The following is an 18,195-nucleotide window of genomic DNA, read 5'->3' as shown; positions in this document are numbered from 1 at the left end:
GGTGGGTGGAATTCTCAAGGGAATAAAGAAAAAAAAATAGCTTTACATGACCAAGTTAAAAAAGCATTAATAAAGATCTTAGTAGCTTGAATTCAAAAGAAGAAGAGTCTTATTTAAAACAATCCAAAGGATGTTAAGAAATACAGATATTTGTTTGGTACATGAACTCTCTGTACTGGCTAGTTTTATGTCAACTTGACACAAGTGACATCATCAGGGACTCAATTGAGGAGGGAGCCCCAGTTGAGATCAGGCTGTAGGTAAGCCTTTAGGAAATTTTCTAAAATTTCTAAAATGTAGTGATTGACAGAGGAGGGCCCAGTTCATTGTGAGCAGTGCCATTTCTAGGCTGAGTGGTCCTGGGTTCTATAAGAAAGCAGGCTGAGCAAGCCATGAGGAGCAAACTATTGCGAAGCACCCCTCCATGGCCTCTGCGTCAGCTCCTGCCTCCAGGTTCCTGCCCTACTTGAGTTCCTGTCCTGACTTCCTTTGACTGTTATATGGAACTGTGAGCAAAATAAACCCTTTCCTCCCCAAGTTGCTTTGGTCAAGGTGTTTCATCATAACAATAGTAACCCTAAGACACTCTCCATTAAATGTGTGACAGAATTTGAAATTATCTCAGCGTAAGTGCAAGGGCAAGGCCAAGTCAAATGGAATTTAACAGGACACTAACAAAAACTAACTCATGTTAGTTTTTTTTTTAAGCAAGTCAACTCAGTAGACTTATGGGGGAACCATAGAGTAAAAACCTACCACAGAAAAGACACTAATCTGGACTTTCGGAGTGGTCACATGCTCCCTATGAACTCTGAGGGTCATGTGCTATTGGAAAGGCACACAGCTCCGAGCAGGAAGTGGTTTTCTATGTTGTTCACTCTGCAGGCCCTTGACCACTAGAGCCAGAGTTCAAAGGATGAGTGCTGCTGGGCTTAAACGCACAGGATGTAGTGAGCCTAGGAGACAAGGGACTGTATTCTGCCGTGATGATGTGAACACTTCTGGGTTTTCCACTTGGGGATCGGGTGTCCAATGGCTTCTTACAGAGACGCCAATGGCAGCTCATTAGAAGGAAAGCCTTTTGGTGTCAAAGAGGAATGGTTCGGAATAAAGCTGCATGCCTTGGGAGGAATGACCCCGGCAGTAACAGCTGTAGGGGCAAAGGCAGGTGGCCATCAGTCACGGAAGCTTAAGTAATAAGTGACTTCCAGAACAGGGTAGGCAGCTGGACTGACTTTACTGCCTCTGACCTCAATCTATTCAATGATTCTATTCAATGATTCAGAGCAATGCTTTCTCTATGACCCACAGAAAAATGCACTGGGTACAGGAACCCTATAAACATCTCTCTCTCTCTCTCTCTCTCTCTCTCTCTCTCTCTCTCTCTCTCTCTCTCTCTCTCTCTCTTACACACATACACAACTGAAACAAGTTTCACAACCCCTGTTTATGCCCTGTGTGACTTTCTCTCATATTTCCCCTTTTTTTTTTATTATATCGCAACCTCCTTTTGGAAAATGGGTGGTCAGGATCTCCCCAATTAGTTCAAGTACCTTCAAATCCATCATCTTTCACAATTTGAGAACCGGTGCCCTTGAAGCTGAGGTGAAAGTGAAACTTAAACATCTTACACACATGAACTAGGAAACTGGGCTCAAAGTGCTTACTTCACACCAGGGAACTGTTTTAGAGAGCAGACTTTGTTGGAGCAGAAAGCCACACTCCAGGGGACATAGTAACACACACACAATGGTCGGGAGGGCAGAGGAGGTAGAGTGGACCAAGCCTACAGTACCACCAGATACATCTGGCCTATTTCAAAGCTCCGATGAGTCCCCTATTTAACATTTGCTGAAGGACATTGGATTCACTGATGAATTAAGATGATCTCCAGCTCCCCCATTTTATTCTTCGTGAGCCTCAACTCACGTGCCAGTGTTGTAGGTGTCCAAAATCTCCCGGTGCCTGGACCCCAACTCTGCTGGTTACCACACTGATTACCACCTTCAGATACAGTTTCTTTAACTTCTCTGTCTTCCCTTCTAGACTGCAAGCTAGATCATTGGGACTTTGTCCCGTTGGTCTCTAGGTTCCTTTAGAAGTCTGCATAGTCTTTCAAAATGCAAATACTGAAATCACTCTCCCTCTTAAAACTTTCTGTGGTTCCCTTTTCCCTTCAGGATAGAAAGCAAACTCTTTCTTAATGCCTTTCTTGGTCTGACCCCGGCTTACTCTTCTCTTACCACACATAGCTCCAGGCTTTCTAAGCAATTCCGAGAACATTTTCTTCTTGCCTCTAAGCCATTGCTTAAGTGGCTTCCTCTAGCTTAAGCCTTTCAGACTGCTCCCTCCTCCTTTTCCGCAGCTATCTCTGATGTCTCCTTCCTAGCTACTGTAAGAAGCCAGTCCAGACATCTTCAAAACTGGGTCGCCCACTAATATGTGCAACTTTGATGCGTTGATTAAAACTTTCAAGATTAAAAAATAAGTTTGGATGCCAAGCGCACATTCCCCGAAGCCGGTGTCCCTCCCCCTGGTGTGTCACTCACCACTCTGGACTATGCTCATCTATATCCCTCATGACACTGTCCAAAATCTTCAGTCACAGCTTATTCACCTCTAAATCTCTTGCCCGTGATCTGTACACATGTTAATAACATGGGCTTGTATGAATAGACATTCACTTGACTCTTTTCATAGGGGTGTTTGAGGGAATTAAATATTAGGAATAACAGGATACCCTAACAATGCTCAAGGAAACCCAGATGTCAACCTTTATGGGAACACATCACTGAGTCCTAAAGCCCACAGGTGCTTTCTTAGGACAGTGGAATAGCAGAGTAGCGGAGACAGACCTCATACTGCTGGTGGAGCAAAAATGCTATCTGACCCCTCAAGAAAAGGCCTGCCAACCCCTGGCCTATAATTGCAGTCTTTAACCTTCTAATGCCACTGTGACTGCCTGACAAAGCCCATGGACCCCTTCTTAGAATGGTTTCATGTGCAAAGTTTTAAACATAAGACTGCAACCAATAGGATGACAGCAATAATCTAAGTAATAAGCATAGTATTTTCATATGTACTATATTATTAAATGTTAAATAAGAGAACCCAGCAATGAACATCAGTCACTGTAATAATTTTAGTGTAATGATAAACACAGATGCTATTTTGAGATATGTGCAACAATTGTAACGGGATAACAAAAGACCAATCTGATGCTGACGGAAGTCCCGGGAACTGTTTGTGCCTCTGTGGTTTGAATCATCACTGATTTATGAAGACAGTGATGAGTTCCATAAGTCAAAAGGAAGAACATAGTTATCTTCCAGCCAAGAACAGAGACCCTTGAATTCTATCTAAAGGGCCGTTTGGAGACCTGAAGATTGCAAGATAAGCAGTTGGTTCTAAGGGAAGACACACAATCCCATAGACCAGGAGTGAGAGAAAGCCCCACATACCCCATGGAGCTTCCACCGTCAATCTTGCAGGGAGCTTTATGCAAATTTTGCTCCCCATGAAAATGAACTGTGGTGTGAAGTCCAAACCATTAAGTCATCACATTAAAAAAAATCTGCTTGACCTTCAGTTCTCTCAGTTGCTCTTTGTTTACATATTGGTCTCAACTAATCAAATGACAGGCGGATGGAATGGGGCAATGATACACCTGACTGGCGATTTGTCCTAGGTGGGCCAGAGGAGAGCAGGCTTTTGTATTTGCAGCTAACAAATGTCTCCCAAAGCTGCTACATCAGAATTTAATTTATTTTTCCTTTTTATTAAGAATTTTTTAATACAATCTTTGCTCATTTTACAAGGCTATCCCCATACTCCCTCCCTCCCCTCTCCCTGCTTCTCCCACTTTCCCCCCACTTCCCATCCACTCCTCAGAAAGGGTAAGGCTTCTTTCTCATGAGGAGTCAATAAGTCTGACACTTCACTTCAAGATGAGCTCAAGGTCCTCCCCCCTATATCTAGGCTGAGCAAGGTATCACTCCAAAGAGAATGTGCTTTTAGATGCCAGTTCAAGCACTAGGGATAAATCCTGGTTCCACTGCCAGTGACCCCACAGACTAGCCAATTCAATTTATATCAACTCCCACCACCCCGACCAGGATTTCACTAGGAACCATCACAGAAGGAAGAACTGAAGTCTGAAGGGATGGACCTGTAGAACCCAGGGTCTTAATTCTGCAAAAATATTTAGCCCTTCTGTCTAAGTCTGAGGCCTTAATGGCTAGCAGAATTTCTGGGACCTTGTGCTAGTCTGCAAGGTGCTTCTGAGATTTTCAGTTTTAAAAGTAAAGTAATAAAAGGAGTCCCTGCATCATTTGTTAACTTGAGCCTCACCTGACATCCAAACCAGTCAGGCTTCTTTCTGCTCATTTGGTTCTTTTCTCGAGGCATCTGATACTAGAGCACCTTAACTTCCTAAATACTTTGTGAGGTGGTGGTGGTGGTGGTGGTGGTGGTGTTTTATTCTTTCCCATTCTCTCTAAATTGGTGGCATTAGCATAGCTCTTTAGTGCTGTAGTTCAGAAACAGGGGGACTTTCTCAGCTGACAAGAGCAACAAAGCAAGAGAGAATAAAAGAAATCTCAAATGTCTTCAATGCTAACATTTGAGGGCCAGAAAAACCAACACAGGCCACATTCCTCTTAAATATTACAGTCATTCATCCGGTCATTGCTGTGAATTCTTGTCATGAGTAAAGTTCCGGGAAGAAAACTGCGGGGTCACCTATTTCAGAAGACTGTTAAATCTCAGGGTTCACTCCATCTGGGGTCTGGGATGAAGTTGCAGTCAGAGCCTTCAAGTGAATCACAAATACTGAGATTACTCGAAGGTTCACCATGCATACTGCATTGATAGCCTTAATTTGTTTATTTTTACATCTTTAGAGTGAGCTTATGTGTGTATGTGTGTAGTGTGCACCCACGAAGGCTTGTATGTGTGCACCTGAGCATGCACATGTGGAAGTCAGAAGATAATATTCTAGAGTCAGTTTGTCCCTTCCACCACGAGGGTTTTGGACTCAGGGTTGGCACCAAGCTCCTTTGCCAGCCGAGCCATTTCACAGGCTCCTTCTCAGCACTGTGTGGTTAGAGAACAACAGCAGCAAAGACTTTCCAGTGGTGGCCAGACAGTGACAGTAGCCTGAGGGGCCAGGCCATGGGTAGGATGAGTATATGCAGATCCAAGTTGGGCCTTTCTGGCTTTTATATCTGCAGCTGGTGAGGGAGTATGTTGGCTGCCATAGTGGCATCTGACACTAGAGACACAAGATTCCTTTAACCACATTTCTCTAAGGGTTTTTGCATTATCTCCTTAAACACAGATGGCTGGTATTGCGATCATTTCTAAGTGGCTCAGGGTAAAAACATAAAAAGTCCTTGGTGGGGCCCTCTTCTAAGTGCGGAGAGACATCTTCTGCCTTTTCCTTCTCTGAACATCTGTATTTTCTGGCTAAAGACAGCCAGACTCTCAGGGTTACCCAGCTTGGTTGAGGTTACAGCTAGTGACTTAACCCAATGGCTACCAGTGTTCAAATCTACTCCAGCACCTCTATGACATGCAATATTGTGGAACAGTCAAGGTTCCAAGAAAGGCGCCCTTACCTTCAGTGACACACTCTTATAGTTCTCCTCTCCCTGCATCACAGTCTCTGCTCTCATTCTGGCTTCAGAGCCAATTTCTTGTACCCAGATCCTTGTCTCAAACTGTGCTTTGTGAGCACTGAAAGCTATGAGAGGTGTTGGATGGAAGGGGCATGTCTAGGGCCACATGCACACAGGAGAGTTGAGGGAGCAGCATTCGCTCCTGGGGCTTCTAGCTCTGAAGACACATACTTTCATCTTCCACTTCCAGTGTGCATGCAAGGCTAGGACACTGTTACTTCATTTTTTTTAAATCAACATATCAGACATAGACTGAGCTGAAGAAAATGTATATTTGAGCACAAAACTAATCATCAATGAGATCCACCCTCCTTCAGGGGATTGAACAGATGATCTGCAAGCCGATGATAAAAAAATTGCCTTTCTCAAAATTTAAAGTACTACATTTTGTTCTGTTGGTGTTGTCTAATTTATTTGTGGGACTAAAACATGTGTTAAAGACCCCCAGGCTTTTGAAATGAGAAAACTGGCGCCTGAGAACCTCAAGTATTGCTCATTTAACTCGCATTAGAACCAGGATTAGAATCATCTCTAGTCTAGGCACACACCAGCCTTTGCCTACCAGGTATGCTGAAAGGATTATGTGCTACCTTCAGGGAGGAGCCTGGGTCTGATCTTTGCCACAGTGTCCCTCCTCCTCCCTTTCTTCCTCCCTTCTTTCTTCTCCACCTTCATTCCCTTTTCCCTCGTTTCTTTCTTCTTCCTTTCATTCCTTACTCACTTCTTCTTGTCTTTATTTCCTTCCTCTTTTTTCCTTCCAGGTTTTCCTATCATCCATTTGTCACTTCCCAAGAACTGTTTCCCTTTGAAGATGACCACCTTTTGAACATTCAGCCCACAAACTCCATGTCTGACTGCCCCCCCCCCACACACACCTATGGTTCTTTCAGAGCCTACAATATGACTGGGGCTTGATTAGTTCATAAATTCTCTCTACTCTGGCTACTGTGATGAGCTAGGAAAATGGAAAAGGACCGAGACTTGGCTAGTCAGAATACATATCAAAATTCTTCTGGATCCAAAAAGAAATCCATACTCTCTTGTTAAGCTTGAAGACCACAAAACTTAAGGGTATGGGAAAGTCTGTTGGAAAATCAATCAATGGAGGAGAGCAATGTATGGGCACAGACTGCTGAGCTGGCATGGATCTAGTGCTCCCTGACTTCAGCCTTGCCACTGGACTTTCTAGTCACAGAAGCTGATATGTTATTGCTTCTGCCACTTGGAATTCATTCAGCAAGTCCTGCCTGAAAACAAGATCCGAAGACATAAATGTCTGTTTCCCACAGCCCAGGAATAAACCGGGAGGTCAAGACAGAAAAACAACTCATCAAATCTTGACAGAACCTTTTGGCTTGGGTTCAGAAAGCCTGAGGAACAAGGTCCTGCCTAGGCTCTTTATGAATCCACAACATCGAGGCCTCAGAGGAGCCCCTAATTTTTAATGTAGGGCAGACCGACTTCATTCACTCAGCTTCTACCCAGAGTCAGATGGAGACCCAAATTCAGGCTGAAGACCTTGCATTGGGGATTCCTTTTGTTCAACTTTTCTTCTTTAAAGAAAGAAAGCAAGCTGCACAAAGGCATGGACAATCATGAATTCTACATAAATTTCTACAGTTTATCAAACTGAGGAACAAGAACTTAAGATGTAGGTAGAAGGGAAGAGAGCTGAAGTCCAACTCAGAAACTTGCCCCAAGGAAATATGAATCTGGGAGGCACAGTGCATGGTGTTTGTATATAAAGAGTTCTTCCCTCTCCTTCTGAGAAAAGCCATCAAATATTTAATATAAATACAGTACTTTAGAGTCAGAAGGGCAAGTTTCAAGCCTGAAATGCTGACCAGCTTATTGGTAACAGTACAGAAAGAACTTTCAGAACCGTGGCTAGAGAAGAAGTAGAGGAGATGGTGTCACCAATGACGACTCATCAAAGATATTCAGGCATAAATGCTGGCCTAATGGCTATCCTGGTCCACGACGACTTTGGACCACCTTAAACACACGTTGGCTGAAGTCCAGTGAAGATCCCATACTCTGATTAACACCACATAGGGAGTAACTGTGGTGCAGCTGTGGTCTGTGACTCGCCCTATGACTTACCTGATGTACTCCACAGAGTAGGACTGAATTGGGGCAGTTTCTTCATCTTCTCTGGGTTTCCAAGAGAGAGCCACCTCGGAATCAGAAACCACAAGGACGTGTGGCTTAAAGGGTGCTTCAGGAGGCAGGCAGAAATCTAGACAGGATGACAGACACAGCTAGACTTGGCCGGTGATGGAGAGGTTGGATACATCAAAAAGAGGCGCCCATTCTACTACTGAAACATATTTACTTGGTATGGCATCAAAGCACAAGCCAAACAATAAAAAGCACTGATACTTTTACGATTTCTTTTACTATTGCCTCTCTCCTCCCAGAACCTCTGGCTGGCAAACAGCTCAGTTGGCTCTGATGTCTCTGTGACCCACGATGTGTACCCCTGAGAATCATTTGCCACGCCCCATCTCCTATCAATGGCTCATCTGCTTCCATGTCGTAATTGGTACTTAACCCCAAGGAAACTGAATACCCATCGTTACTACCGCTTATTTTCCAACACTTCTGTCTGTGTGCTTTGTGTATGTACTGATGATCAGTGGTAGGACAGGTGGCGTGTGTCCTCACCTGGGAAAAGGATCCCGTCACCTGGTACGTGCTACTGTCCACACGTCCAGACCTCCACACCTTCAGGTTTTATATACACTACTGTTTAGGCCCGGAGGGCTTTTCCACCATTCTAAGCACTTCCTGACGTACAGTGGAGACTGATTAACGTCACATCTCGCCAGAGAGCACAGAGTGCACAGTAGCTGCAGAGGACCCAGCACTGTAACCCAGTGTCCACCTCTGCGTCGCATGAATGAACAGTTGCTGGATTTTCCCCTCCCTCTCTCGCCTTCCTCACTGTCTTGATTCCGACCCACCCGCTAGTCTCCGTTTTGATTGTCTCAGTGAGTTCTTCCTGCATTCCTACGTGCTAAGTCCCTGCAGCCTGTGGGGCTATTTAACAGTCTGTTACTATATGCTTATCAGTCGGTGTCTTGCCTTACCCTGCGGAGTTCTGAGAGAGCAGAGACATGCTTACTGTGGCCACCACTGGCCTCGCAGAGCCCAAGATAGTCTCTGGCACGTGATGTTGGCTGAGTGAATGCATAAATAAATGGAGGTCCTTTCCCATCATTAGTTGATTTGAGCCGAATTTTACCTTGAGACAAAGTGGTCACAATCCGAGGATAGCTAACCTTCCCTTTGCCAGTCTGGCTGTAAGCAGCTATGCTCATTCGATACGTGGTGCCTGGCTTCAAATCTCCAATCACTTTCTCCTGTCAATAATCAAACAAGAAAAGTGCCAAAAAATTAGGAGTTCTACTTGGACACTCTAGACCAGCGGTTTTAAACCTCTGGGGTCGGACGCATCCTCCTCCTCCCCAGAGTCACAAATCAAATACCCTGCATATCAGATATTTACATTATTATTTGTAACAATATCAACATTATAGTTATGAAGTAGCGACAGAATAGTTTTATGGTTGGGGTCACCACTACATGAGGAATTGTACTGAAGGGTCGCAGTAGTAGGAAGGCTCAGAACCACCGATCTGTACCGTTTCTGTAAGGTTTCTATCTTGGGATCTCTGGGTACTTGCTTGGGACAAAGACGGTTTGCTCTATCTAGGTTTTGACCCAGTTACAATATTTGCACAAAGACAAACATCACAACGTATTTCTCAAGTCTGGAGGGTTAATCTTCACCAGAATCCACAGGCATCCAGAACCGGTGGAGGGTTAATCTTCACCAGAATCCACAGGCATCCAGAACCGGAGCTTATCCGAACCTGCTGCCCTCAGGCTGCTGCGGCTCACAAAGGGACTTCTCAGGGATGCCTTGGTTTTTCTTTCCGTTTGCACGTTGCCATGTTGAGGGAGCAGCCACATGGCAAACTTGAGTTTTTATTTGTGCCCATAGAATAAAGGATGGGAATCTTGGTTCTCAAATTTTAAATGGATGGAATCACCCAGAAAGCTTTCTAAAGGTAAATTGTGGTCTTGATTCCCAGAGTGCCTGATTCTGGAGTCCTGCATGAGGAATGGCTAAGAATTTGTTTCAGTTCTGACAAGTTCCTAGATGATGCTGATAGTGATGCTGATGCTGCCTGCTCCCTGAGAACTGCTGGAACTAATGATGGATGCACATGTGAACTTCCTCACAGAAACACTGAGTGGAAAGCCCACTGAAGATTTGCTCCCTCGGCTCCAGAACGAGGCATGTCTCCACAGTGCTAAGTGGGAGGTGCAGCTATAGTTAGTGCTGTGGGAAGGCGCCAGCTGGGAGCCAACCTGTTCTGGCTGAACCCTGATTTCCCCACCCTTCTCTATCTGTGCTATTCACACTCAACTTCCTGAGTCCCAGCTTCTTCAGCAATGGACTTATAGCTGCATTGTATTGTCATAGCATTAGGATCGCATGTGTACAGTACTGTACACACTGTAGTTGGGACAGAGGTCATGTTCAAGAAGCAGGTTGTGGTACCCACTGTCCGGGATCTGCAATGACTCTCCTCTGCTTACTTAGGTTCATCATTCACTTCAGGGTTCCAGTTCTTTCCTTCACACCTTTCTGGACCACCTAAACCTGGTGATCACACCTACTAAATATTTTGCCACTAATTTGGTCCTTACATACACATAGCTTGAACATTTCTCATCCAAAATGACAAAAACCAAAGATTTTTTTCTAACACTAACATGGCATCAAAAGTCAAAAGTTATATATTTGACTTCATGGGACAAGTCAGACAAAACTGCTTGTGAACTAAGAAAATTGCCTGAAATTATCTTCAAACTGTGAGATTAGGAATAGATGAGACATCAGTGATTTGTGTTTATAATTGGGTCCTATCTCAATCTTATCTCATCTCTCTCTCTCTCTCTCTCTCTCTCTCTCTCTCTCTCTTCTCTCTCTCTTTCTCTCTCTCTCTCTCTCTCTCTCTCTCTCTCTCTCTCTCTCACACACACACACACACACACAGAGAGAGAGAGAGAGAGAGAGAGAGAGAGAGAGAGAGAGAGAGAGAGAGAGAGAGTCCAAAAAATATTTTAAATCTGAAGCTCTGATCCGAAGCATTTGAACAAGGGACAACCAACTTGCCCTGAGAACTGTTACTGCTTTTCCAGGATGTAAACCGTTGAACTGCTTGAGAGCTGGGGCCACACACATCCTATTTGTATTCACAATATCATTAGAAGCTTCAGCTTGACACTGACATCTCCGCCCTCCTCCCTCTCCATCACCCAGTAAGTGATCAGGGTAGCTGACGACACCTTCTTCATTCCACTGGACTCTGTCTATGTTATTTTTATGCCAATAGTCGTTTAGATCTAAGCCCTCACAATGAAGACAATAGTCTGATGCTGTCTACCACAAGCACTGACCGTACACCCATACTGCTATGCTAAAGTTACCTTCCTAAACCTCAAATCGGATCCTATCACTTTGCACTTTAAAATCCTCTTAGCACAGCCTATGTGTGTTCCCCCGATTCATCCACCTAACATCCTCCATGCCATCGCCCCCTCTGGCATTCTACATTCCGGTCATACCTAACAACTTGGCAGCGATCACACTTATGCCATTCAATTCCTTGCCTCTGGGCCTTTGAACCTGCTGCTCCTCTCCATGAAATGTCCTTCTCGCTACTCTTGCCTGGCTCACCCTGCCCATCTTTCATGACTCAACTGAGACATTACCTCATTTCTCTACCCCGTCCGTCAGTCTGGTTAGATGCCCCTCCTCTAGGCATCTTTGGTGTCCTTGGTGAGCCTCAATTTTATCACTGCTCACCTTGTATTGCAATTGCCTGTCATTTGTCACCTTCTCCCAACCCGGTTAAGGACGGGATGGAACGTCCTATTCCCCTGGTATCACAGGGCTTAGCACACGATTGCCAGACACAATCCTCGTGCTCATGTGGGGTTTCTGATGAATGAATAAGTCAATTTGGGGGAAATGAAAGAAAGAAATCAAGAGCCAGGATGTCCCAGCATAGCAGATTACCTTATCAAGGCAAGAGCCTCAACTACTGACCCCTCCATCATGATCAATAGCACCTTCCATGGCTTGAATGCATCCTCCTCAAGTTCACGTTCATCAACTAATATAGACCTGAATCCTCAATACAGCAGTGCTAGAGATTGAGCCACGTCCCATGTGATTAGATCATGAGGACAGAGCCCTCAGGAATGGATTAATTCCATTACGTACTGTGGGAATTGGCTAGTGATTACAGAAAGAGGCTGGTTATTGAAGGAACTGGCTCTTGATAGTGAGAGCAGGAAGCTCAGAAAGTCAAGGTACATAAGTAGTTTGTTTGAGGTCAACCTGGGCTATAGCTACTCTGTCTCAAACAAACAAACAAAAATAAATACATAAATATTGGAAAGTATAAATTGAGGTGAGCTGGCCCCTCTCACTCTTTCACGTTCTCGGGCTCCTTCACCTTCCACAACGGGACGAGGCATCAAGGAGGCCCTCACCGGATGCTGAGCAGTGTGGCTGTGGTGCTCTTGGACATCCAGCACTCAGAAACATGAGCCAAATAAATTCCTCCTCTTTATAAATTTACCACGATGCTCTGTTCTAGCAGCACAAAACAAATTAAGAGAGCAACCATGTTCTGGGCTCTGCAGTCAACAACTCCAAAGTCACGGCTGAGTGTCCTTTTCCCTCAACCATGTATATCCTCAGATCTGACCCCATTCTTCCATTTCTATCTCACAGTCCCTTGGCTTCTTGTCCGGGCCACTGCTACGGCAGTCCAGAAGATGTCTGTTTCTAGTCTTTCCTTTGCTCCTTCTCTCTCTGTCCTATACACGCCTTCACAGAGGATTTCTGCTGCACACGAGGTCTGTGTCCATGGTACCCCTCCTGCTCGTCTTCCCAGAACCCTACCCCTACCTTCTATCCCAGGGTTTAGGTCAAGTTGAAAGGTGCGGAGTCTAGAGTGAGTGTGTGGGTCCAAAACCTAGGTTTTGCTCTTCTCCCAACTGACACTCCCGGCTTGTTCCACTGAGAGGAAATACTTTCACACCAAGTGAATGTTCACAGGCTTTTGCTGTAGGAAACTTTTCTCCTGGAAGTCCCCAAAATATATGAAAATGGAGTAAAATTATATCGTTTCATAGATTGTTCTTGATTTTGCTAGGAGTTGATACCAAATCTTACTAACATTAATTACCATTGGTGGATGTTTTATCTGTTCTTTGTGTTTGTCTTTGAGCATGTACCCTTATTTAATTCAATTTTCTCGGAACATATACTAGTAAGTGACCAAGTACTGATCCAAGCCCGCCTCACTATGACTCTAAAACCCGAGTTCTAATGGAATCATATCCATACTGAAGATATTTTGTGATGCTTATTATTTATTCACTTATTATTATTTCAATAATAAATACTTACAAACACTGAAATCTAGATTACTAATTTAACTATGAACATGAATGTTCATAGATCAGAAATGTGAGTGTATCAGAAATAAAAACCAAGAAAAATTCTATCTGTCGAAGTGGCATATATGCATTAGCAAGGACTCAAACTGCCCATTAGACACGGTAGGGAAGAGACAGAGAGCAACTGTTTCATGCTAACCAGGTGGCCTCATTGGTAGAGGTCGAGTGCTGAGAAGTTGGGGCCATGAAGAAAGAACTGGAGGCGGTGATTTACTGTCATTTCTTCTGCTGACACCTCTTCTCCCAAACAGAATTTCTCAGAATTTTGTTGCATCATTAGTAAAATACCAGACAATTCTACAAATCTTTCTAGGCCTATCCTTGGATATCCTGTAATTGCTACTCTAGCCTTTCATGGAACTGGAGAAAATGTTGAATATGTTGTTCTTTAAATAAAAAAGGTTTTTCTCTGTTCTGTTGCTTCGTCAAAGTCTGAAAACAAGCCGAGTTGTTCCTCTCTCTTACACTTCATTTGCACTGAAGATGCTTTCTGGGAGAAGCCAGAGTGAACCCAGCAGCCTCCCTACCTCCCTCTCCACTTCTTCTTTGTGTGATTTTTGGCAAAGTTGGGTGCTGCAAAACAACCCTGGTTCTTATTTGTCTATTCTTTTCTGGAATGCAAAAAAAAAATCACTTCCTAAAGTTGCATCCTTTGTCTATACAACACCAAGACCATCTGTCAATGAATATGTGTTCACCACACATGTGTAGGAGATTTTAAAAGGCAGGTCATTAATTTCACTGAGCTCACAGAGAAAGTTCGAGTAACTGAACTAAGATATCTCTTCCCTGAGACTCTTGTCCTCTTCGTGGACTGCCATGGCATCACCCTTGCATCTCATGACTGGGTTAGCCAAATATTTTTATGCAGTATTTTGGAATTTGTAAGATCTGGGCACACTACTGTATTCTTCAACCCATCCAATAGCTTTGAGAGGTGAGTGCTATGATCCACATGTTATAGATTCTGAAGCTAGATCAATAACCACACCACTATCCCAAGCAACAGTGACTCTAACTTCCATTATAAAACATCCTATCACTTAGTCTTTCCAATCTCCTTCGCCAGACATAGCATGCTAATATCTAAGGTTAGGCTCTGGTTATCCAAAGTCCAATGCCCTTCAGTGTCCTAAGACTCCCTCTATTTACAATTTGATCTTAGGACTCTCTCTCTTCATATCATTCACTCCTCATTCATAAAAGAATCCCTTATTGTTGCAGTTAGCAACTTCAGACCATGGGGACGCGGGAACAAAAGGCTGGGAGGGCAGTGGGGTCGAAGGCAGGATAGAGAGAGCTCATCGATGCCACCTGCACAATCATGAGTCTCCAGGGATCTAATGCCTGCACACACAGTGAGACAGAGATAGAGAGTGAGGAAGAGAGAAAGAGAGACAGAGAGACCACGTGTAGATAAAAACAATCTTAAAACAGGAAATGATCAATGGGATGGAAGAGAACCTGGGGCTACAATCCCCCTGGTGTGGAATCTCTCCTGAGCACTGTAAGAGAGTTTATACTCTTGGTGTTTTCCCTCTAAGATGCACAGGCATTTTTCGACATGCCCTCTATTGGCCAATGTAGCTGCAGTCAGGAAACATGGTTCATCTATCCATGTGCTGTCAAAGAGATTTTGATGAGCTTGGCGACCTTGCTGAAGGTCACATCTGCTCACCTGGGAGAGTGGGAACTAGAAACAACCCCTATAATGCCTAAGTGTTCTCTCTCTAACTTTATATATGACCTGAAAAAAACCAATGTTCTCTCTCAGGCAGACCAGTGGAGTCCAAAGAACTGCCCCGAGCCTCTAGGTAAGCAACACAAACTACTAAGATAGCAGAAGAAACCAGACCTTCCTATTTCTGTTTTATCTCTTCTGTTAAGATTCTGTGGGATTTTATAATGTACATAATATATTAGTATAGTCCTACATGTATAATTTATAAATACATAAATATACATATAGTGGTGTGTGCTCAAACACTTAACTGATGATGCATGATCAGAATGTAAAAAATTCACCAGTCTAACCATTATTTTCTGGCTCTAATTCTCAAAAATATTGTCAAGTTTTCATCGCTTGATTTCATTATTTTGCTTTCCCAAGTGGAGCTGCAAGTCATCTTTCTAGAGTGGACACAAAAGGCTAACCAAATCAGAAGCTTATAGAAGCTTCTATCAAGCAATCTCTAGGGATTCCACATTGCCATCCAGGTTACATTGGTCAAATTATCTGTTGCTTTGTTTCTTCCCTTTAAATGCATCATTTAAATCCGACTAACCATGTGTCAACCTAGTTCCCTACCTAAAATTCAAGCTGGAAAATCAAGTCAATTTTCTTTTTGGCCATGGGACCTATGTTACTCTAAGGATACTCTGGGGAAGTTAAAGTAAGGATGAAAGAGGTTTGGGGCTGGGGGGCTTCCCCAGTATGCTGTTCACGGGGTTTAAATATTTTCTCCTTTTCAATCAGCTTCCCGTAATCTTAGAGCAGAGTTCAAATGACTTCAGCCCTTTAGCCTTTCTTTGCCATGTGAGATAACACACCAGGAATAAAGATGCCAATGTCCTTCTTAGATGGTCACAACTCCACTTGCTAACCCTGGGATTAGTTATCTACGGTGGGCCTTATGTAAGATGACGGGGTGTAGAGAATTCAACAAGTTGGTAAAGAGAACTCCCTTTCCCTGATCCTGGACTGTTATTGTGCTTCAGTCTCCTGAAGACATAAAAATTGCCTGATGATCAAGGTCCCTGAAGAGAGAGAAAGAAGGGAAAGCAAAAGAGAACTAAAAAGGAAGAAAAATTTGCAGGGCTAAATGCAACCCACAGGGCGCTGGCCTCGTCCCACAGGTGTGGCAGAGGCAAATACGCTCCTTTCTTTGCCACGTGAACTATATTAAACCCTTCCTAGGTCTCATTCTGTGCGGCAGTGCTGAGAGTGCTTCAGCCATCGCCTCATTTAGTTCTCTCCACATCTGTATGCTATAGGCTGATAAAGCACAGAGGTCCCAAATTCTCTCCGTTCAGGCACACATAATTTCTCAGAAACATTTTGTAGCATCTCTGGAACAAAAGAAACACACCACAGCCCATTTACTAAGGAATTATATCCAAACTCCTTCTTAACATTGATTCGCAGAGATGTTGCTGTTTTCCTTAAAAGTCTATGAGAGTGTGTGTGTGTGTGTGTGTGTGTGTGTGTGTAGATGATATATATGCGGTGGCAGGCATGCCATGGTACATGCATGAAGGACGGAAGGCAGCTTTGTGAGGTCAGTTCTCTCTTTCCGCCTTCACGTGTTTGGGGAAACAAACTTGGGCCACCAGGTTGTGCAGGAACTTCTTTTCATCCATCAGGCCTTCTTGCCAGCCCTAAAGTTTTAAAACATCACAACTTTGCTGAAGACCTCTGGGGCTGTCTGACACACCGCTTGGGAACCACACATACCATCTGAGGCCAAGAGGAGAATTAGAATCCTTATTTTATCGGCAGGAGACTGAGACTCAGAAAGATTGCCCAGTTGGTTTGCGGCAGCCCAGGAATCTGAGCTCGTGGAGAGCCATCCTGCAAGCCTTCCTACTCTGCGCTTCCACATAGTCTCTAATTCCACTCGAGTACCGTGTACTGGACAAGCGTCCTCACCCACACCCAAACATACAGGCACCTGGCCATATGTGCACACACACACATGCCCATTTGTAAGGTCCAAACCAGTTCTCCCACTGAAAGGGTATTCATTTGAATCCAACTTTTTAGAAAGTTCTGTTTCGAATTTCAACCCTAAGTTTTATCTCTTGACTTCTTGTGTCAATATTTATCTTTTCCTTTTAAATCCTGTCTTTTAAATATCAGGTCAATGGCATTTGGTTTTATACTGTTCTCTTACTGATTTATCAGGGTAAATATAAGTTTTGTTTCTTTTTGTTTTGTTTTGCATATTGGGGTTTGAATGCTGGGCCTCTCCCATGCAAGTAAAGTACTTTATCATTGAGTTTTTACCTCCACCTTTTTTTTCCTTTTATGTTTTCCATTCTTGTTCTTTCTTCTTTCTTTTTGAGAGATGGCCTTAATAAGTAACTTACAGTGTATCCTTGAACTCACTCTGTAGCCCAATAGTCCTTAAACCGACATTCTCCTGCCTCAGCCTCCTATGTAGCTGGAATTACATGCCATCCGGATGGACTGAATTTTTCTAAGACTGAATGCCATCCCCAAACAGCAACTGCATGTATTTTGCAGTGGACATACCAAAGCCATTATACCAGTTATTACTGGAATATTAGAAATTGACAGGACACCCTAATGCCTGGATGTAAATAACAGGGGGTGTATAGTCAACATCAGAGCATCGGGCATGGCATCTAATATCGTTATGAGATTTTAAGACAGAGTTCTGGTTGCTCTCACTACAGTCCAATTATTGTATTCCTTCCATGTGACACAAAACATAGACAAAGTCGCTTTGGCCAACAGTCTACCTGCAAATGGGAGGGGCAGGCCCAGAAGCCCTGTGCCTCACCTCTTGGTCTTCTTGTTTACACCTGCCTTAAGTTGGTTTCACTGAGTCGCAGGCACAGCCCAGGTCCCCTGTGCTGAGCAGACTCTTGGTTTCAAAGCTCCATGTGGTCAGTACCTTGTTTTTAGGCAGAACTGTGAGCCTTGCGTGATAGGAGAATGTGGAGATACAGCTGGGTAAAAAGCCTACTCTTTGGCTGGATCAATGGGCTTATGGAAAGTTCCAGATGATTTCCTAAATGAAGCTAACCCAAATGAATGCTGTCCCAAAACAGGGACTGCATGTTACCTTGTGGTGGACATACAGAAGCCACTATGTCAGTTGTTACACCAGCAAGATGCTGGAACTAGAAACTGACAGAATTAGGCAGAACTTTAGAATCTTTCAACTTAGGACAGAGAGAACTGTAGACTGAGGCCGAGGGCCTCAGAGGCTGACGAGCT

The 18,195-nt window shown here is 43.9% G+C and overlaps 1 protein-coding gene across 2 annotated transcripts in view; it reads right to left on the bottom strand.

The window, feature by feature from the left end:
• Positions 1–18,195, bottom strand: part of Egflam (EGF like, fibronectin type III and laminin G domains) — a 160,475-nt gene that overhangs the window by 75,001 nt on the left and 67,279 nt on the right. For both annotated transcript variants that reach the window (XM_075975936.1, XM_075975935.1), the window contains exons 4-5: positions 8,926–9,043; positions 7,782–7,917 (exon numbers count right to left, since the gene is read on the bottom strand). In XM_075975936.1, the coding sequence (XP_075832051.1) occupies positions 7,782–7,917; positions 8,926–9,043 (254 nt within the window). The remainder of the gene's footprint in view (positions 1–7,781; positions 7,918–8,925; positions 9,044–18,195) is intronic.

This window comes from Microtus pennsylvanicus, chromosome 6, assembly GCF_037038515.1.
Source record: "Microtus pennsylvanicus isolate mMicPen1 chromosome 6, mMicPen1.hap1, whole genome shotgun sequence".
In the NCBI taxonomy this organism is placed as follows: domain Eukaryota; kingdom Metazoa; phylum Chordata; class Mammalia; order Rodentia; family Cricetidae; genus Microtus; species Microtus pennsylvanicus.
Note: the sequence above shows the minus strand (reverse complement) of the source record. Positions and strands in the feature narration are given on the sequence as shown.